Source organism: Plectropomus leopardus, chromosome 3, assembly GCF_008729295.1.
Source record: "Plectropomus leopardus isolate mb chromosome 3, YSFRI_Pleo_2.0, whole genome shotgun sequence".
NCBI lineage: Eukaryota > Metazoa > Chordata > Actinopteri > Perciformes > Serranidae > Plectropomus > Plectropomus leopardus.
The window spans coordinates 32,390,528-32,413,691 of record NC_056465.1 but is presented as its reverse complement, the minus strand read 5'-3'; the positions used below and the strand labels follow the sequence as shown (position 1 = coordinate 32,413,691).

General features: G+C 36.5%; 1 protein-coding gene across 12 annotated transcripts in view; it reads right to left on the bottom strand.

Moving 5' to 3' along the window:
• The window catches only part of fryl (furry homolog, like), a 95,041-nt gene that overhangs the window by 49,635 nt on the left and 22,242 nt on the right, over positions 1–23,164 (bottom strand). For all 12 annotated transcript variants that reach the window (XM_042483371.1, XM_042483376.1, XM_042483341.1 and 9 more), the window contains 10 exons: positions 10,752–10,960; positions 10,051–10,104; positions 6,749–6,888; positions 6,505–6,601; positions 5,167–5,246; positions 3,811–3,891; positions 3,490–3,658; positions 2,361–2,453; positions 2,152–2,250; positions 1,192–1,293 (listed from right to left, as the gene is read on the bottom strand). In XM_042483371.1, the coding sequence (XP_042339305.1) occupies positions 1,192–1,293; positions 2,152–2,250; positions 2,361–2,453; positions 3,490–3,658; positions 3,811–3,891; positions 5,167–5,246; positions 6,505–6,601; positions 6,749–6,888; positions 10,051–10,104; positions 10,752–10,871 (1,035 nt within the window). In that variant the 5' untranslated portion in view covers positions 10,872–10,960. The remainder of the gene's footprint in view (positions 1–1,191; positions 1,294–2,151; positions 2,251–2,360; positions 2,454–3,489; positions 3,659–3,810; positions 3,892–5,166; positions 5,247–6,504; positions 6,602–6,748; positions 6,889–10,050; positions 10,105–10,751; positions 10,961–23,164) is intronic.

The following is a 23,164-nucleotide window of genomic DNA, read 5'->3' as shown; positions in this document are numbered from 1 at the left end:
AATTACTTTATTGTGATGCCCTAGTCTGAATCAAAAGATCTCATAATGGCTAGTTTCAACTGACCATTTTTAAGAGCAGCCACAGGGTTAAAATCACTAGTTTAATAAAGGTGCCCTAAATTTACTAAATCATCACTACAATCGAACCATCACACAAACCCGTAAAATTATCTCAATCAAGGAATCAGCATCACCACTCAGAGGACTGATTATGATTTTCAAATTAAGGGTATCCAAGACAATTGCAATGGTGAAAGAGAATGCAGGAATGAGATCACTGAGGAGACAGACGGCCATTCAAAACCAATCGGAAATCACCATCACAAAGACGCAAAACAGAAATCTCTCCACCACAAGATCATACAATCTCCACAGAGGGCGATCCGTGTAGAATGGAAAAGGCAGTCATTGAGTCAGTCAGTCAGTCAGACAGTAATTTGGTCAATGAGCTTCTGGGTTGAATTGTCTCCACGGTGGTCAGGGACAGGAGGAAAATAGGTTTGATCTGTTTATAATTGGTTTACAAGGAGTCATTAACAGACCTGAGTTAAAACAGCACTTGAGATAACACATAATATGCACAGGGCATCAGCTAAAATGTTGATATTTTGGAGGTGAATTTTACAGATTTTACATTTATTTAATTTATTTAATTGGTTGTGGTTACACTAATGATTATTAGTGACACTTAATAATCTTTTATTTTATGTTTGTGCTTAAATAAAAAGCTACAAGTTCTGCTCAATGTGGACAAAATACAAAGACTCTATTATTACATTATAAAATCAAGTGCTATTCCTGTCCAGATCTGGTTGTTGATAATGGCGGGGAAAGTACATTATGATCTTTAGACAGAACCACAGAGCACACCCTTCACAACCAAGACAATCTCTTCAGTCACTGTACTGCAGCATGATTGCAGCACGTAACAACAATATAATGTCATGATACCAATAATTAATTTCCTTTTAACAGTGGTAAATGTCGATGCTTTCACACTATAATCAAGAAAAACAAAATTTCATTTTAGACTGCATAACACGAGTCATAAGACTTCTGAGGTTTGAATTTGACAGTCAAGCCGAGTATGGCATCCTAAAAATACTTTCATCTGAAGAATGCAGTCTTTGTGCTTTTAAGAGCACAATATTTCTAAAATGGATTGGGTGTATAGACTCAGGCGGGCAGTACCTTCAGGTGCGAGAGGCAGTTCTGGAGGAAGATGTGCCAGTTGTTGAGGAAGAACTGCTTCTGACTAACACACAGCAAGCATGTCACCAGGGGATACAAAGCCTGGGGAGAAAAACAGTGTCAACATAGAGGAAAAAAGCAAAGGAATAAGCAGTTGTGTCTACAGAGAGTGTGTTTTTATGCACATTTTGTAATTTAGCCTCTGTAAAAAAGAAAAGCGCCAAATTATTGCACACTACGGACAGGCTAAGAGCAACAACACTCTCACATACTAAAAACAGATCTCTTTTATGACATCCGGATGACAGATATATTACTAAAAATTTAAATGTGAAAAACTCTTAGGCTGATTTGTGACACATATTGTATATATTGTACACATTCTTAATGCTATTCTTACTAATGTATATCTCTGTTTTTCATGGTAGCATTGCAAACTCATTTATATTTTCATATTTTGAACTTCCATAGTAGTTTTAAGCATTGTAATGTAACATAAGGCATTTTATTTTACACACTTATGTTTATTTTACACACTAAACACACTCAACACATTATCCATATTGTAATATAAATATTCACATATTAGTGCTTATAGTCTATGATGGTATTAATTTTGTTTTTTGATAGTTTACTATTACTGTAATTCTATTTTTTACTATGACTGTACGTGGAATATTTACAGCAATGTTTAATGATATACACTGTCCCAAAGAAACAAGCTTGAACAAATAAAAATAAATAAACTGTCAGTAAACATTATAGACAATGCGGTTGTATTTATTCTCAAATATTTCTGGATGATGATGGTGACAGACTGGCGGCACTGGGGCCAATGGAAATGTCGACAAAATACAGGAAGAGTGAAACACAAAAGGAGAAGGAAGTAGTAAAGATGCAGAGTATGTTGAGATAAGGGCGGGGAGGAAGACAGAAAAAAATCGATGATATAATTATTACCAGAGAGTGCTTCTTTCTGGAACTTAGGTCGAATGTTGTCTGGTACAGCATCTCCACAAAGTTCTTGAGGCATGGCACATTGACTTCATTTTTCACCGCCTGCAGGATGATTGAGTTATTTTTATAATGGATCCCAAAGTAACAAAGTTACATAAAGTTAAGAATTCATCTCAAGTAAAACAGTGGAAAGCGTTTGGATGTTTACTCACAGCTGCGACAGGGATGAGGATCTCAACAAAAAGGCCTGCTAGCGCATGCTTTATGTCCTTATCCTTGACCTCCAGGAAATACTGGGCACACTCCTATAAGAGGGAACCAAAGACAAACATGTATGAAGAGCATAGAGTACACATAAACAGAGACAAACTGGCAGAAGAAGCTACTGTTTGACATAAACGTTCAGTATAAAGACAAAAGTATCGCCTGTAATAACTGGTTTATGTAAAGAACTTCAATTGAGATTTGCATCTCTGTTCCAGATGCATCTTTTATTTGCCTCTCTCCTCTTTTCTGTGTCACTTGCCTTTGTTGTGAAGCACTTTTTTAACGAACTGTTTTTACATGACAGCTGCAGAAAAGAAAACTGTGCCTTCACATCTCAACTCCAAATGAAATGCACATAATAAATATTGACTAATCTGTGATGGAAAGTATTATGACACTAACTGATGCAGAGCCAGAGAGTGCTGCTCACATGAAAAGAACAGAAACCATACAGCATCCTGTTATTGTCATTTTTTCATTTGCAGGCTGATTTTTCCTTAGTTGATGCGAGGGTCTAAGGACAGAGGGACGTTGTATGCTTTGAAGCCCTCTGAGGCAAACTGGTTTGTGATAATGGGCTTTATTAATAAAATTGACTTGACTTAATGTTTAGTCTTTCAACATTTAGAAGTCACAGACCAAAACAAATTGTTTCCTAAATATTAATACAAAATTTAAATATCTTATATTGAAAAAAGATCACCATATGGGTGGAAACCATGATAAAATGGAGTGGTAGACATAAACCACAGTATGTTCCATTATCACTATGGGAAATCAGGGTAATGTTATGAGAACAGCAAGTTAAGTGTGTATAGAGATTAATGAAAAAGATACAGCTCCGTTCACAGCTCTTACAGAAGCTGTATACACCCATACACTCGCTTCTTGGCAAATCTCACCTTTGATCGTTACTCATTTAACTTTATGAGCTACGGAGAGCTGCTGAGTTTGAACAAAGAGGCACCAATAAAAAAATAAATAAAAAAAAAGAATGTCTGGTTTAATCTAGTAAACACACATATCAGCCAACTGCTATCTGTAGGTACACTAAATAAAACGGCTAAAATTTACCTGCATGAACTGAAAAGAAGCCTCAAAATCCTCCACAGGATACATTTTAACCCGGAAGAACTTCATGCCCATGATGAGGCTGATGATGCTCTGGACTACGTAGGGACTCTGTTCTTTTTGCCTGAGCTCCTTCAGTTCTGTGATGAACTTCTTCCTCACTGCCTGAAACCTGAGAAAACACAAACATGCACAAAGATATAAATACATCTAAACTAACAACTCCCAAAAGAGATGAGAGAGGTTAAGAGGTGACTGAGAATGTGATAAGCTGCAAAAAATTCAGTTGATATTCAGCTAAGAGGCAGAATTAAACTTGCTTACTTTGACTGTGTAAGGACTCCAATGACCTCAGCATACAGGTCTGCGATGATGTGCACATTGCCAGTGTTGGGGCCACAGTACCTGTCAATTGAAGCATATGTCATCACATCTTACTTTGTGCAATTTGACTGACCAGGCAACAAAACAACACAAGACTTTGCAAGAGTGTTTATTCACAGCTGATTCAAGCTGTTTAGGGAGGGCAGAATGTGCTTTATATTTGCTTTTTTTAAATGCACAGTATGACATTTCAGGCACTCTGGGTTTCTCAATCAAGACAATAACAAAACACTGAAATTAGCCTCATTCCCACTACACAAAAAAAAACATGAACACCCACTAACATCTGGCTTTCTAATGCAATAATGATGACTATGATCGGCATTCACGACCGGGTCAAATGACTCTGCAGAACGACGTAATTCAGCTGCTTATTCAAAAAGATGCGATGATGTGCTGTGACTAATTACCGCCCATCTCCTCCTAAGCAGCGCTAAAATATCAACCCTCCCAACAAGAAAAAAAGCTATATTTATAATTACCATAATTACACATTACACAAAATTATGTTTAAAAATTACTATAATTTTTAAGCACTTTTTCTAGGTCATTTCCTTGTTTTTTCTCCTTTCTTTTTCTTTCTTTTTTTAAAAACTAATTTTCAGGCAATTTTGTATTTTTTATTTCTTGATAAATTTGGCAGTCTTTTTTCATTGCTCATTCCATTAATCCCATGTTTTTAAAAGAAATCAAGCCAATTTGCTCACATTTTATAAGGTTTAATAGCCTGGTGTCATTGTTGTTGCAACTTGTGTTGTTGTGATGTTTATTTCTAGCCTGTGTGACACTTGTTTTGAGTGTTTGATTGTACAGACTGTGAATGTAATTTCCCCTTTACAAAGGACAAGAGTGAATATAATATCTGATCTATACTATAACACAATATTACTGACATTGCACAATTTACAGTGACTTATCACCTGGTTATCCATGTTTTTCAGGGGAAATGAAGCCATTGAGACAGGCAAACAAACGTAATGTACCACTACTTTAAATAAAATTACATATTGCTCTGGGTTTGCACATTGTTGGACACATTTTGCATGATCTAAACACATAACTAAATAAAATATGTAACACAGGTGTAGTCATGTTTAGACATTTTAATACAGATACGTTAGGGTGTCACAGTTTATGATACACGGACTGTCTATTCACACGTACTAAATAAATAAATGACTGCAAAGCCAAACCAAAAGTGAGAGTGTCACAGTCAAGAGTGTATTCATCAGCACATTTTATTCATGTGTTATTCATCTGTGTCACTGGTTCATCTGTGTGTTGATGCTTACTTACCCCTCTTTGTGTTTAAAGTGCTTGAATGCCAGGTTTAGAACTTCGTGTACTAGAACATCTGGCACTGGATGAAGAGGAATCTGTGACGCAGACATGGAATCATTGGTGTTATTGGAGGCATTGATATTCTTCATTCTTTCTCTTTGCTACCATTCATTGCCCTCCCTACAGGAGCAAAGCCAAGGACAACTTAGCTCTGGTCTCCAGGGATTGGCTTTTAGTTCAGAATGTTGCACAGATTTGAACAGTCCACTTCAGAAACACTCTCAGTTGGAAGTTGGTCTGTTGCCATTGTGTTTATTTACTGTGTCGCCCCGTGGGGAAAGACCTCGCTAACAACACTGCGGCTCTTTTCTGTACCACAGAAGGTGAGTAAATAAAAAAGAACAAACCTATTAAACAATGCTGTTATCTTTTTGAGTCGGCGAATCACTAGTGAGACAATAAAAAAAACCTTATCAGTGGTGAATGCTGCTCTGGCAGTTAACAATATCTGATAATCTGAACAAATGATGCAATAAAAAAGCTGACCAAGATTACAACAAATCTATAAACTAACTGTTCCATCTGAAATTGAGACAACTACGTCTGTTTAGCAAGTGCAAAGGTAAAGATACACCGCTGCTGTGTTTGACTGGTTATGATTTTATTAAACTACAACAGATATCACATCAAAGGTAAAACCACAACCAGGGTGTCTGCAGGTCTCAGACACTGAAAGTTTAATTTAATGCTTTTTGAGACATTTTCAAGATAATACTGACCAAATTTAAAACTAATTTGTGGACAAATCTTTTCTAAGTACTGTGGTTAAGTATAAAGGTAAGCAGTATATATATGTTGTATAGATGTGGTCCCTTGCAGAGGTAGATTTCATGTAGGATTACAATAACTGGAGTGAGTATGTTAATCATATTTTTTACAATGCGTAAATCCTATTTGTAACATTAGAAATAAACTAAATTAGATAAAATATCTGTGGCAATAAGGACCTCAAATCCAAATGTAAGACTACTTAATGACTTTTAACATTTAATATTTATAACATTTAATCTAAGAAACTTAGATGGCATGATCACTATTCCAGTTCTGTCTAAAAGAAGTTATAATGGAAATATACAGCATAGTGCATATAATACTGTAGCAGGAACAAAACCACCTTTTCAATGCTTCGATAAGATAATCTCAATATTAGGTCAAGGTACAGGTGCGCTGTATTTCCCCTTCTGTATGTAAACATTCAGTAGTCACATGACCCCAGTAACTCAACTGAAAAAAAAATTACTTTTCACAGACACTGTAAATCAGTATACAAGAGCAGAGTGTCAGATAGCTCACCTGTTTTAGAACTTCCACTGAAACTAAACAAAAAATGAAATCTATGGCTAAGTCCCTCCGTTCCAGAAGGTAATCTTTATCCCGATGCTGTTCGTCTCTGCAAAGCAAGAGAGAAAGTAATCGTTCAGAAGGTTAAGGAAAGTACATCTTAAAAACAAAACAAAATAAATCGAATCACTTATAAATTGTTTGTTCATAAGGAAGAGGAAGGCAGATGAAGAGAAAACAAAGATTAGCATCTCACCCTTTGGACTTGGTACTAGAGCGAGGTCTGTACTCGTAAGACTCGTCTTCAGTGCCACTCTGCCGCCGGTACCAGTCAAACAGTGTGCGCAGTAGGGAGGGCAAACAGTGTTCTGCTATTGAGCTCATAGAGCTTATTAACTGGAAAACAACATCACAGAAACATGAGATTCACTCATTTTTACGCTTACAAGGTGGTCTCTGCATTTTTCAGCCTTAAAATCAAATACTTTTTAACCCTTCAAATTCTGGCGCAACATCACTTTTCTTGTGCCTCCAAACCTAAGCACACTGATTTGTTTTCTTTCATAAACACAGCAAAAAAGGCAATGAGCACCATGGCAAGAAGTGCCCCACAAACTGCAAAGAATTATTACTTAGAAAATCAGCAGGGAAAAATGTCCAGAGAATTATAATTATATATTTGAAATTATTTTACAGAATTATTTAATTTCCAAGCAGTTTTTTAGTTAATTTCCTTGTTTGTTTTTGATTATATTTTCTTTTTTTTTCTTTTAGTTTTTTTTAAAAAACTAATTTCTTCTAATTTTTGGATCATCTCTTATTAAGTTGCTTATTGCCTTCTTCTTGTGTTTTTTTAAGAAACAAGCAAATTTTCCAAATTTTTTTTGCCTGTTCAAAATGCAAAAAAAATGATTACATCATGCAGAAAATGCTGTTCCACAAGCAATGATTTAAAGTGACATTCAATAACTAAGTAGAGCCAGTATAGAGCAGCGATTTTCTCAACTATTGGGTGACATGTTATAGCTATTGATTACATTTGGGAGTGTGGTGTCAGATGGCATGTTTAGCACGCCATAGTGTTGCTAAACTAGTGAGCAGCTACATAACACATACAGTTCTGCAGTGTCCATACGTAAGACCACAGAAACAATTGGCTGTCCTCCAAACACGTCATCAGCACTTTGATAACATCGACACCAACGTCAAATTATGCCTTTTATGCAATGCAACTGGACCGCATTTACAGGCTTGACAAATCAAATTTTATTGATGATCTTTAATGTTTGTTGCTGTTTAGCACAGCTGTATTATGAGAAAGCAGTAAAGGTTAAAAGTAACGATCAAGTACATAAAACAAGAATTCAGAGCTTTAACAACCCAAGATTACAATGCATAGTTTTAGACATAAAACATGAGACAAGGTGGTCAGTATGCACGAACTATATAGGTGTATGTGTGTGTATTTAAGGTCCAGTGCAGCATGATGAGGGAGGTGGATGATGGATGCTCGGCAGGAGAGTTATGCAACTGCTCCCTCTGCCCTTATGGCGCCGGGCAGATACACTCCAGCACCCAATGCTGATTTACTGCTGAGGATGACACAGCGATTCTACACTCTCACTTTTGCGCTCTCTATACCCATTTTCTCTCCCTCACTCACAATGGGGACAGCTGGATCTATAGCACCATATCCTCGTTGGCTTTGTGTTGTGCTGAACAAAGCATTCTGCAGCAGGCAGGCCTATTGTATAGAGTTCTGCACCAGCTACAGATGAGGGACAGACGGGCCATTGAGTGGGTGGAGCTGGGGATTCAAATATTGCACACACATACAGATGTAGGAGAGGAACATTGTTGGTCCTGGAAATGAGAATGTCCCATTCACACACATAGGGCTGGGCCATAAAACCTATATTATTTATTTTCACTATTATTTATTATACTTATGTTCTAATTATCTCAATTTAATTCTCCTTGATAGGAATATAACAAATGTTCGATAAATGTTTCATACAGGAAAACCATACACAGTTAGAGGGGGGCACAGATGCATCTTCAAACCTAGTTGCCATCCTCCATTAACCCTTTAAAACCAAAGCAAATTGGCTTGATTTCCTTTAAAAACACAGAAAGACGTCAATGCGAAAAAAAAGAGCAATATATTTTTTTTAAAGTTACAAGAAATTTCTATGAAAATAAGCAAAAAGGGGAAAGAAAAAAGTTAGAGTAAAAAAATTAAAGAAGACAAGAAAATGACCCAAAGAAAGTTTTTTTTCTGTAACATAATTTTAACTATATAATTAATTAACATTTAGAAATACAGTTTTCTAGATTTTTTTTTCCTTTTTTGGATAATATCTAATAATCTCCCCACAACTCATTTTTAAGCCGTTTCCTTGTTAGCTTTAACTTCTTTAGTTTTAAATTTTCTGCACATATTTTCCAAGTTGCTCATTGCGTTGTTCCCATGTTTTTTAAAATAAATCAAACCTAAGGTTTCAGAGGTTTAAACGTTTGTGAAAAGCGTCTAAATGCAGCTCAAGTAAAAAAAATAAAAATAGCAGTAGAGGACGACAAGACACTCACTACAACACAATTTAACACGCTTATAAAGTTATTTTAAGTATGATCTTTTTGACTATAGATGACAGCACCAGGCTTATCCGCAAATGAACTTGCCACGTTTATATGCACCACATATCTAGAAGGAACTCTCAAATGAAAGAAAGTCCCGTGCAACTCTCAGTTCTTTTAAAAATGCTATGTAAATACACTTGCCTTGCCACTGAGCGTGACCTGCAGTAGCCATGAGCATTGTCAACTCATTTTATGATAATGTTAAGAAAACAAGTTAACGGTAGCTAACATGACTTGCAGCTATTCGATCAGAATGAAATGACTATGTAACGTAACATAATGTGATTTAAAAGTAATATATTTCCTCATCTGTGAACATGTTTTCTGTCTGATACACAGATTTTCATCTGCAAGTGTGGTTGTTCAAATGATCCCAAATTACTTTAAAACATCAAAGTCTTTCTTTTGCTATTTCTTTGAATGAGAGACAGCAGAAATAACATACTGCGCTTTTAAAATTTGTACGGAAAATACTGACCACAGTTGAGGTTTTACTTTTGTCTATTTATGTTGTTTATATTGTCGGCTGTTTCAAAACATCTGTATCAAGAGTTCGACATGCTGCTTCCAAGAATTAAGATTTGAAATGATTTTGATTATAAATGTTTTGGCTCAATTAACCACAATTAAGTGCCAAGTTTATTCAACTTGTACAACATTTTTTTTTACTTTAAACTGAATGTTTATTCTGTGGACTTGCATTGAGTGCTACAAAAACAAGGTCATATTCACTGCATGTGCCAATAGCCAATAAAGCCAATTTTGATTTTACATTTATTAGAATAATTACAGGTATCGATTAAAATTACTTTGGGGTTGTTTTTTTTAAATCATGGGAACATTTTTTGCCTTATTTCCCTGCCCTACATACACCCACTCACATCTTTATCTCTTAGTAATTACTGTGGTTGTACGGACCTGGTCAAATTGTGCATCTTCCCCTCTCTGGAGGGACCGGGACAGGGGCTTCTCCTGTTAGAGAGAGAGACAGAGACACACACAAAGAGATTAAAGCCTCTGGGAACTCAAATCACAAAAAAACTTTCTTAATATGCAATTAAGGGTCTTACATGCATAATAAAAAGCATCAAAACTTATCAGACATTAGCCTCAACCCAAATTTGGATTATTGCCATTTTAGTTTCCTGAAGTTGAGTTAATTTGGGCGTGGTTATCTCTGATCCATATCCCATAATATGGATGAAGCAAGCAAGGCCTGGTGATGAATAAGTGAGTGAACACTGAAGTATTACGGTGAATAAGTGACTGAATGAGAGAGGTAAGATTTCTATCAGACTGAGGGTATTACCCTGACAGGTCCCTCCATGTAATGGCGCTGAATAAAAACAATGTGCAGAGGAATGGGACGGTCAAAGGACAGTTTATTTTGTTTGTTAATAATAAACAGTTTCATCATTCATGGAGACTATGTACATGAAGATTAAGTGCCTCTCCTGCCAGTTACCTCACACATATTTCAGTTTTTCCTGACTGAAGGCATGGCAGTTAGTTGCAAAAGAGAAGAGGGTTTCTCAGCAGTGTGTGCTACATCACATGTTGAGTATTGAATTTCATTTCCTGTGTTTCTTGACACTAGCTTTCACCCCCTGTGGACTCACCAGCGGTTCAGCCATCACCATCTCGATCTTCTTCTCAGCCAGCACAGCAAACTCAGCAAATAGACTCTTGATGACAAACTCCCCGGGCTTGAGCTCGGGGTCGATGGTGATGCTCGACATGGCGGTAACGTTGTGTTTCTCCCACGAGAGGGGAGTCACCGAGGAGGGGGCACGGCGTCTAGTCACGCTGCTGCTGACTGGTGCAGAAGCTGCAGAGAGGGTGGAAGGTGGAGGTTAGGAAATAATATAGTGGGAGTCAAAGCATCAGGGTCAAACTAAGAACAACACTCTTGTAAAGTATGCAATGTCATGTGCTAGTTCTAATCCAAACAGGAGTACAGACATTTCCTAAAGAGGAAACCTGACTGAATGATGAGAGAAAAGAGAGAAATATTCCAGTGCTGACTAGAGAAAACATACAACTTCCATTTGACTCTAAGCCTCTAATTATAAACTCATTTTCTGAAGTCATATAGCCCATAATAGGCTAAAATCACCCTAAAAAACAAACACGAGGATAATCATAACTCCTATTACTGTAATGTCAACATTAATTATCAAAATCTTTCTTAAAAATCTTAATATTTGTGTTTATGTCTAAATATAGAATAACTAAATATTACAGTCAGCTCTTTCAACAATGTTGGTCTGAACGGACTGTACTGCTTTTCTTTCAAAACGTATTTGCTCAAAAAGCAAGCAGACCTAAAAATGGAAGGAAAACAATTAAAGTAGATTTTGAAACTCTGAGAAACATCTTAAGATTGATACCACTCTCATGTCTGTATCCTAATACAGTATGAAGCTATCAGCTGGTCTTCTTAGTTGAGTATAAAGACTTGAAACAGCATGCCTGGCCCTGTCCAAAGGTAACAAAATCTGCATTTCAGCATCTCTGAAGTTCACTAATTAACATGCTATGTCTCATGACATTTATCACCATATATATTAAAACAGTTATAGCTGAAGCTTTAGATACAATTAATCACTAAAGGCTAATAACAGGAGGTTCTTTCTTATTCTCGATTAGCACACATTTAATTCAACTCCGTCCTCATTTGTCAAAAAGAAAAGGCTGTTCTCGTTTGAGAAGCACAATGCTCGTAACTGTCAGCTTTGGTACTCAAACTTTGGGTGAACCCTCTGCCCTTACCGGAAATATAGAAGCCAACAACATGGACAGGGTGACACACTTTTTCTTTGTGCTACTTCTGCATTAAAAGATCGACCTAACTGTGCCAAATGTGCAGTGCTTTTCGCTTTTAGGACTTCAGACTTATCTGTCAATGTACTCCTATTTTTTTTCATCTGGCATTAAAGGTGCAGTGTTTAGGATTTAGTAGCATCTCACGAATGAGGTTACAGATTCCAACCAACTGAAACTTCTCGTCAACAATATTAATAATGATAATTTGGTCAACAATAATTTGGTCTGATCTAGAGCCAGTATTTGGTTTGTCCATTCTGGGCTACTGTAGAAACAACATGGTGAATTGAGTGAGAAAGGACCCACTCCATATGCAGATATAAAAGGCTTATTTTAAGATCACGAAAACACAACAATTCTGATTTTTAGGTGATCATACACTGAAAAACATACAAAACATAGTTATTATAAAAAATCTATACAGGACCTTTTAAGAAATGATTAAATTAAAAAAATTACTTTGTTTAAAGCTTTTTTTTTTATCAGTTATACTTTTGTTTTATCAGCAAGATGTACTATATCAAATTATTGTTGCAAAATACTGAGCTATAAGTAGCCCACAAAGTAACAACTCAAACCCTGACTGCTAAATTTATATTGCTGATTATTGTATTCATTCATATTTTCATGGTGCAATTGAAAGATAAATAAGTACCAAGCAGAACATTAATTTCAGTGTAGCAGTCATGTACATGTGAACTGATAATAAAAAAATTATTACAAAATCTAATTATGGTCTAAGCAATATACTGGTTTTAAGGTACACAATAATATGAAAGTTTATGATTATAATACCACGTACACCTGCTTATCTACAGTACTGAAAGAAATACAACTAGATGGAGAATCTCACATTTATTTTAGTATTTTGAAAAGGTAAAATAACTCAAATAAACATTAAGAAACATAGACATGATGTCCTTGGTTTAACTCTTTGGGAAAAAAGAAAAAGAAGGAGTGACCCAACGGCATGAAACTGTTGAGTGTCATGGTCTTTAAGGGATGACATTATTGTTTATTTAGATTAAGCACCTTTTTTTCTTTACCAAAGAAAATGTTTAGTGCAAATATGAATAGGTCGCAGCGGTTTGAGATAACCACACGAGGTAAAACTGGAGGTCAACTGAGGGCAGCAGCACTGTAAGAAATTGTGCAACTTTCAAAAAAGTAGATTTTACAAAAAAAGTCTTAAATATGTGAATTACACTGAAAAAAGGAAGGCTAAAAGTTCAGTGGCGAGGAAAGCAAAACACTGTAAAACTGAATGTCCACAGAGTTCCTTCAGCAGTATTTAGTCAGGCTTCCTGAAAAACATTCATCTAAGGTCACTACGAGAAACCAGAGCTCTGCACATTTGCATGTGGCACAGATCATTTGTTCATCCTATTCAAATAGTGTAAGCAAATCTTAAGGGTTCTGGTATTTAAGGAGATGGCAGACAAGATAAAGCACACAGCTTAGATGTTAAACAATCACATGTGGGTTTTATGTTCACGTGTCTACATATTTCTCTCGGGTTGCCCTGTTTCTTTGGCCATGTAGGGTATTTAGAAAATTCAGTGCTTCTGTGCAATATCATACACAACTTTTCATGTGTTGTATAATAAATAAATGACCTTAAAAGGCACCTCAGTACCAGCTTTGTATGAGTTCCTGTTTACAAATAGAGTAACATGAATTGTGTGAAAATTGCATTATCATCATGACATTCTTGTCTAAGAACATGCTTACACAGCCAAGTTTCTGTCAATTCAAAGGAAGCAGGCTTCATAACATTCAATAGTGCTCTTAAGATTTATGCTACAGCTGGGACACAACTTCCAGTCCAGTCCACAATGGGTCCAGTCCAGCCAAGCTGACAGCCAATAGTAAACTGACCCTTTACCTCATTCCCTCCCAGGAAAAGTCTTGTTCTGTTTCTTTCTGGTTGTCACAGAAACACCCATGCATTCTTAATAATCTGAATACCACTGAGGAGCAGAAGTGCAGGAAAAAATGTTTTTCAGCAGAAAAACATTCATACTTTGCATATGAAGCTTTTTTGTAGACAGAAATATGCTCAAGTTGTGAAATACTATTTACACTGAACATCTCTCTAAAGGCTTACTCACTGGAAAAGACACTGGCTGTCTGAGGTTCAGACTACTTGTATTCTCAAAGCATATTTTAGTAACACAGTTTCAGAGATAAGGTTTGGGTTTTGTTTATATTATATTAAAGATGGTTAAAAAACAGGGTCATTCAAAATTGTTATGATAAATGACTATTTGTGCAAACCTACATGGACTGAAACAATCGTTTTAATTCATAATCCATTTTTCTAGGGCTATTGCAATATATTTATGCTATATTGCAAAAAATTATACATAGATATCTTGAAATCTCATTAAATTACTGTAAACTTCTAAAATGCTAAATTAATAAATTAACCACAGTCACAATAAAGTTATGGTTATTAAAGCAGCTACTGTCATAATAAAGTTAAATAAAGTACTTTTATCATGAAGTTAAATAAAATACAGTTTTAATTAAGTGAAATATAGTACTGTTATAACAAGGTTAAGCATTGTTATAATTAAATAAATCAAAGTGGTGCCACTATCACTGGTATTGATGTCTTTGCTGTGAGCTTGAAGGTTGGGTTCAACAGTTAGCTGTTAGCAGAACGTTAAAACTGTTACCACAGCGCCTTTTAACATGTAGTTTTAGTACAGCTAAATAACAATAGCTCTACAGTTTATATATTAATAATATTTGGAAGATGCAGTGGTGCTCCACTGTTGGAAAATGCGAGTATATTGTGGCTCTCTGGAGCTCTGCAGACATCAAAACACACGCTCTGACTGCTCATACTATCGCTCCAGACAAAGAAGTCTGGATGGGCTTAGGAGTGTGTGTGACATATTATGTTTATGAGCGTTTTTGTGTGTTTGCCTGTGAGCGGAAGAGAGCCATAGGTGAGGGTGAGAGAGTCGAAATGCCGAAACGAGTCTCATGCCCCTTGCTTGAAAAAAAAAGAAAGAAAAAAAAGTGATAATCTATACTCGACGTTCACAATGAGGTCATTTTAAATATACCATGTCGACCAAATCACAATACAACCAGTATATCAGTATATTCTTATGCAAATGGAAAAAGAAAACCAACCACAATTTTTATTACTTTAATAAAATGTGAATTGGTTATTGAAATAAAATGTAAAGCCAATTTATATACTATAATATCTGCCATTAAAAACCTAAGACCACAACTAAGGTATGACTCACGCAACAAATTGCTCCAACATCTCAACAAAAAAATGACCACCACCCTGAACCCACTAAAATAATAAATAAATAATGTATTAAAAAAATCAATTTTCAATCAGAAATTAACAGTCATGCTATGTTTTCTAGGGTAATGAAAGTGGGAGGCGGCAGGGGCAGCGTAGTAGCGGGTGTTAACTGTGTTGTGGTTATGTTGTCCAGCAGCACAGAGAGCCTTTCAAGCATTTCCCTCTTTGTTTACTGTGCTGCACCAACACCCCCAATGATGTCACATAGCCAGCTCCTAATAACCAATCAGTGTCGTGTGTGCTCTACCCCCTCCATCCTTCATTTCTCCCCCATCGTGGGCCAGCTAGATTGTTGACTCACATATATAATACCTCAATGCTGTATTTTTGCAGTTAACAAAAAAGAAAAAGAAAAAAACTCAACACATGCCAGTCATTAGTGGCATGCCAATCTATGATTCCCTTCCAAAACTGACCCCACTGCACAAAGCTTTGTTAAAAAAAAAAAAAAAGCAAAAAAATCTGTAAGGTTACTTACAAACTTCTCACCTCTAACTACCACAAACTGCACTGACTGAAACACAAGTGACGCACTTGTGACCTGATCCTTTTCCCATTCAAATCTAAATGCAAATTTCAAGCATGTTTTACATGTAAAAAGTACACCACAGTAACCACCTCAAGGTCATATGCCTCCACAAACAAGTCAAGTTGCAATTTACATCAATGTCTGTCCAGAGAGATATAATATATGTAGTGAAGGCTTTCAAGGAATTTAATATAAAAGGTATTAAGTGTATTTTTGGGGAAAAGGGAGTTATCCCTGTATTGGCAGAGAATAAATTGCAGTGAGAAACATGCTGTCTTCACTTGGAGAATATTTTTACAGAAGAGTACAGTGGACTCACAGAGAGCTTTCGTCACATGGTGCAAAAACAGAGAATGTCGTCTGTTCAGATTGTGAGGCCTCTTAGGGCAGTTTTTGATACAGGGATATACACATAAAATTGATCTGATTTGGTTGATTTTTGCTTTTCTTGTTCGTTGAGAGAAACACAACTCAAATTCATGTATGTTGTCACATGCTCTGCCAATGAATAAGACTCTGACAGAAAACAACGTTGTAGCCATGACAGTAAATAATGCTTTAAATATGGATGTTCCTGAAAAGAAGTTACTAGAACTGTATCTAATGTTTTTTTTCACATTCAAAGCTTCTGCTGAGGTTTTCAAATAAGCGCTTCATGTCTGCGATCAGAATTTTGATGTCAATACCCAAACAAAATAAATAAATCTTGAAAACAACGACGAAACAATCAAACCTTAATTTAAATAAAGTGATTCATCAGATGAAGTTGGTCTCTTTATTGAATCGTGGATAAGTAGTATGTGACGGCAACCTTGTCTAGCTGCATCTTGCACGCTTATGGTCTTCACACTGACAGCGTCATTGCTGCGCTGCTGCTGCAGAGCTGCCTGCTGCTGTAACTACTGTATTTCCACAATTAAAAGCAGATATTTCCATTATGCATTAAGCATATACATGCATGCATTTTTTGTTAGACAAAATTAATCTTTAATAAACTTTGACTTCTGGACTTGCTCTGGAGTTATTGGAAATGTCACGAGTCGCAAACAATTCACAGACAGCACGGAGTTTAATTATATAAATCATATAATACTAATAATATTGGTGAAGGCTTATCTTTATCTGCAACTGTGCAGCAACTCTACAGAAATACTGGATTTATTTTAACTGAATGAATGAACATACAAAAAAAGTCAACATTGTGAATGAAGCTTCAAGACTGTGACAGACTTGTTGAGTCCTGGAAGCTATAAATTCTTAAAGCTGGATGCTTCACGCACATCGCAGCATAGAAGATCTTTGCAATCATCACAGTTTCAAGGTGGACACCCAAGATCAGTGTTACCAATTCAGTATCCGACCAAATGTGAATAATGGCAACAATCTCCCCTCTGTTCCTGAGTTATGGCATTGAATTATGGCAAGAAAAGTGTTTTTGCAGAATATTTTAATGTCAAAATGAAGTTAATCTTTTGGATATGAAACAGCATCACTTCATCATTTTATCCTATCAGACGTTTGTGTGCAACTTTGTCATAACAGGCATATGAATTCTGAGTTATGACTAAAAACATGTTCACGATGACTTTGACCATCAAAATCGAATCAGTTCATCCTTGAAAACATAGCCTCAGGCAACGGCTGTTGCTGGGGCAGAGGAATAAAAAGAAAGCTTGTATTTTAAGTACAATGTTATGTTGTGGCTGGATGAAGTGTCAGATGTTGTCAATGCTGTATTCACAATTTTCAAATGGAAAAAGCTGAGTTTAAAGAAGTGAAACATGCCTGGGCTTAAGAGATTCTCAAGGCTGCACCCTTAACTGAGAGACAGTTAAGCTTCCCTGGTTTCAGATTTGACACTTGTTCAGTGTTTCTCTTCATCATATATCTTCATCATGTCAAAAGCCAAAAACTGTTTCTGTGGTCTGTGTTAGCATAAAAAATATAAGATCACTGGTAACTAAAAGTTTCAAAACAACCTGAAAAATGGTCAGTACTGCAACTACATTTCTGATACACAGAACTGACAAGCTGCTACTGCAGTACAAGAAAATGCCCAAGTTCTGTTACGAGAGGCCTATGAGTCCTGCCAAAGTTCCTCGGTTGTGCTTAAGAAATGGAGCACCCCGCAGGATTACGCAACTATTAGAGCAGTGACTCCACCTTGTCACAGTTAAAATAAAACCCTCCCAAACGCCTGCTCACTTCCCCTGTCAGGACAACCAGAAACAACAGCACAAACACACACATACTGCTGGAATGCAGGGCCGCCAGTGCGTCCATTTTTTTGAAAGAGAAAAACAAAGGAATCACCGCCAGTGTTTATGTGGAGTGGCACTGCCAATTCTGCTATTGTGTCTCAACATGCTCAGTCTCTGACGAGTTACTACTAGTTTACTTTTCACCAATGCGACTTCCATATAAGAAACAACAAGAGTGCATACAAATCTGTTAGCAGAAGCTGACATCAGTACAACACAGGGACTGATTAAAAAAACAATATACATGCTCCATCATGAATTAACCACTGGTTTAATAATAACAGGCTAAACTGTGATCACCACATGTATTTAATTGCTCAAAGTATTACTCTGTCTTCCAGATGAACATGTCTAAAATCTTTATACCCAGTGTTACTTTTATAATGTTATAGAAATGGGTACAGAAAATGTAATAAGAGATGCAACTATTTTAATAACTTCATCAAAGTAATGTTAATATTTTTTTATTACTAACTGTAATTTAATTACATATTTTTCTCAGTAATTGTAGCTGATTGTAATTACATTTATTTTATAATTTAACTACTGTAACTAGTTGCTGTCTATACTTTAGCAAAGTGTTAACGACAACATTTAACAACATTTTCTGTATTCAAACACGGGGAAGCTTCACAAAGAGAGGCTATATGGATGGAGGTTGAAGCAGGACAGCTTAGAGAGAGCTTCTGAAATTAGGCCCTCTTTGTTTGAGGGGCCCGATGAAAAACTGGCAACCAACAGGATAGGGGAGAGAGGGGCGAGAGGGGCAATGGGGGAGGTAAATTAGAAAGAGGGACAAAGAGAAGAAAGCTGTTTACTCAACAGGTGGATGCTTTACTGCTTAGGGATTCAGAGTACGAACATTTTTTATATATTACTTTAAATTCTCAATTACTTATGACCTGAAAGAAGAGAATACAGACTTCATACAATATGTCCCAGAATGCGCACTGTTCCTCCGTGTTTTGGGGGGGACAAAGTTTGCCAAGATTGACTGATCGGGATTGGGAATATTTAGTTTATATTAGCACCCGACCCTTTTTTTTTGGTCAGCTGTTACACAGGTGCCTTTGTCACCTCTGCTCCACTAAACTGTCTAAACTGTCTCTCTTCTCTGCTGAACTTAAGAGCAGCAGCTGACCAATATGGCTTATTTATTAATGAAGGGTAATTGGGTAACAAAATGTGTGAAAGCGCCAAAAATAAATACTTAACAGAATGCAAACCATTCAGGTTACAGAGACACAGGCTGCCTGAGCAACAAACACTGGACTCTTGAAGGGACAGAGACAGTCCCTCCAGACAGCGAGGATGCCAACAAGATTAAAGGCAGGGTTTGTCACTTTTTACTATTTGCTAAAATAAGAAATACGTAATAATAAAAAACTTAGAAATGAAAAAAAAAACAAAGAACAGCATGGATGCAGGTATTTTTTAAAAAATAACACTGAAGAAGCCTTCTTAAATTGTGCTCTGTGCAGCTATCTAGAAAAAATAAAAGGTACTGCACTGGGACTCAGTAACAGCAGATACTCCATTTTAAAGACACACATCAGACGGCAAAAAAACATGACCAAAACATCCCTAGAAATCATAAACAGATCACTGTAACAGTACTTACAAATGCATTTTTAATTAAATATTCAATTCATAGTCAGGGGGGTTAAGAGCCTATCCAACACTGTGCAAAGAGAGGGCTAAATCCTGGCCAAGTCAACAGTTAAAATGTAGACAAATATGTTCAAATTCACATTCACATAATGCAAATAAGAAGTTCTTATTTGCATGACCAGCATATCTTTGGTCAGTGTGAGGAAATCAGAAGATCTGGAGCAAACAGACACAGAGGTGGGGGAGGACATGCACACTCCACACAGAAAAGCACCTGACCAGAGACCTTTTTGATGTCTTTCAACAGCCTTCACATCTGGGATATTTTTCTGCTTTACATCATCCACATTAAATCCATTCCTTTTTTTTTAAGAGAGAGAATTTCAGCCCTACCATTTAAAATGTGGACACTGCCATAATTTCAGGTACAAGACCTGAGTGCTGCATTCAACACTCTGTATGTTTACATTATGTTAGAAAAAGAGGGGATATGGGTTATTGGCCATATGGGTTGTTTTTATACTGGCATATCAGATAATGGCAAAAAAATCCAATAATGTGCATCCCTAAGAAACAAAAACTATTTTTAAAATATATGTGAACATGTTAGACTGAAATCTTATAATATCAAATTTCTTGAAGTCGGAAAAACACACCTCGATAATGCAGTTGATTTACTCTTTCATCTATACCCCTCAATCCGACCAGAACAATGTTCTGCGCCAGGCTTTCACCCAGAAGTCAAACTGCATAAATTCATAGAAGAAAGCTGGGAAAAACAAAATAAGAAGAACAATGGAAGATAAAACAAGACGAAGGAGTATATAGAAAATATACAGCAACTTTTTTGGTATGTGACAAGTCAACCGGAAAAAGATCCAGTAGCATGTTGCTGAGAGGCGGCATATTGCTACCTACTGCTGCAGAGTTGGACATATTTTCATCAACAAATCGATTCTCCGTCGGTGCTGGTACATTGAGACAAGGACAGTAGTCCAATCAAATGGCATAATCCAGCTTTAACTGTAACTCGACATCACTGTGCAGGTAAACATACTGACTGTTGACCACAGTCCACTGCAAGACATCAAAAAAACTAGGTTCAACATTCAGTACTACATTAGTTGGTTTTACTATTGTGATCACAACAAACTAAAATGAAGTGGAGGTCCCAAATATCAGTCTGACCACTACATGCCCCCATTTGCTCTAATTATTCAAAACGGCACAACAAAACGGTCAACTCATTCCTTTAAGGCTGTAGCGCCTCTGCTCGTTTTCCCTGAAGCTTAATATATTTCACATAAGTGTAATAATTTCTTCTGACATTTGCGGAGGCACTCTTTCTTATTTTAGGCACCCTGCCTCTGCTACAATACCCTGCAGGAAACACTGAAAATTAACAGCTTACCTCCATAACTGGTTAATCAAAATCTGTATGTGATAACAAATCTACGTTTTAATGAGATTTGTTATCACTTCGCCCAGCCCTATCTATGTACAGTTCGAGCAGGGACCAATTAATCTGAAATACTGGCGTCAAGCAAGGCATCAAAGACATCAAAGGCAAGGCATAAAAAACAAAAAAGTACAACTAAATACTATATATAAATTAATAAGTGGTTTATGACCAAACTAAGTTTCTGATCCAATCTTGTCTGACCAGCTGTGGTCTGATGATTGCTCCCAGATTAAAACCCAAACACGATGAGGTCACTTTAAAGTTACCGTGCCACACATATCTAGAACAAACTTCCAACTTCCATAGCTAGAACAAACTTGTACGACATGTTCCAAACCGCTATCACACTGTGTGTGTGTGTGTGTGTGTGTGTGTGTGTGTTTGAGCGAGTGAGAGCAAAAGGAGTAACAGGGAAAGCAGATGTGAAGCACTCATTAAAATCTATGAAAGAAAATAAGTTTAAAACCTGTGATAAATCAATCAGTCAAATTTGTCTCACTTTGCCCTAGAGTTGATAGATATCACTTTATATACTTTTGGATATTCAACATTTGATTGTTCTATCAATGTGATGAAGTGTCTTGATTTGTCAGGTATTCATCGGAAAATGAAAATGTTTTTTTTTCCAATTTTTTTCCCCTGAAAATGTGCTACATTATTGTTATTATTATATCTATACTGAAAATTAAAATACTGTGTTCAGAAACTACACTCTTGTTAGTCCTGTCTTCATAATGAAGGGAATTTCGCCCTCAATTTAGAAAAAAAAAACTATAACCCATGTATGACACCTGAGGTGAACCCTTGAAAAAGGCAAATCATGCATTTCTTTTATGGACAAAAGCAAAGTTTGATCAGAGTTTGTGTGACTGAGACTCTGGAATCACAGCAGTTTTTTTGTATTTTACCACTACCAAACACCTAAATTTAAACTCATATCAATTATCAGCCCTTTATTTTTATATTATATACTCTGATTTGTCTGCTTTTTAATGGCTACGGTTACACGCACACCAATATCCCCCAATTGTTCCAAATACAACAATATTTTGAATTTTATACACTCAAATGAACAGCATATTCTGTTTAAATATTTCAAATTAAGCTGTTTTCAGAATTTAGCTTTTTGCTATTGGGACAGGTAGGATATGCTGCTATTATTCAGATTTTAGGAGCATTATTTGGACATGTACTGTATACAGCCAATTCTGAATATTCGTCTCAACTGGGGTTTTCACTGCAGTTTGCAATACACGTCTTCTCGCCCACTTATGGTCGGCGATGTAGGTTGTTATTGATAAGTTACATACAAACCAACTCACCAACAGTTTGCAAAGCTATAGGGTAGAGATGCATGCAAAAGACAAACACATGAAGGGCGAAGCACACCTGCTTTTAAACATTAGACTTAGATATAAACAGGTTTTTTGATATGTGCAAATTTCGCAGAGCCAACTTTTTCAAGAAGGTGATGGAAGTAAAAAAAGAATCTAACAAGTCGGCCACCAGCAGAAAACTGGGGGAAAAAAATCCTATTTTGAAAGAAGCAGAATGACAAGCAGAGCAGCTCCAGCTGGTCTACATCTTCATATGATAAACAAAATGTTAAGTTAATCTGAATATGCATGACTACATGTAAACAAAAGCATTGGCTGAAGATTCATTTTTTATTAGACGTGTAAACAGTTTGGTGGGAACACTGACTTTTTCGGAATAAGGGCAAAAATCCCATTATTTTGTGCTCATACACATACTCGATGAGAATGAGGCGGCAGCGCCTTTTTGATTTCTGATGTAATATAGGCTGTATGGGAAGCTAATAATAGGAGGGAACCAGAAGACGGATCAATAGTTGGGAAACATTAGCTGCCCCAGAGGGAAGGGAGAGGAGAGCAGGAGGAGAGAAAAAGGAGGGATGAAGATTGTGTGGAGAGATGCTGAAGGAGACTGAAGAGATATTTGGATGTTAAAAAAAAAAGTTGTCAATAAAGATAAAGGGAAAGTTGGGA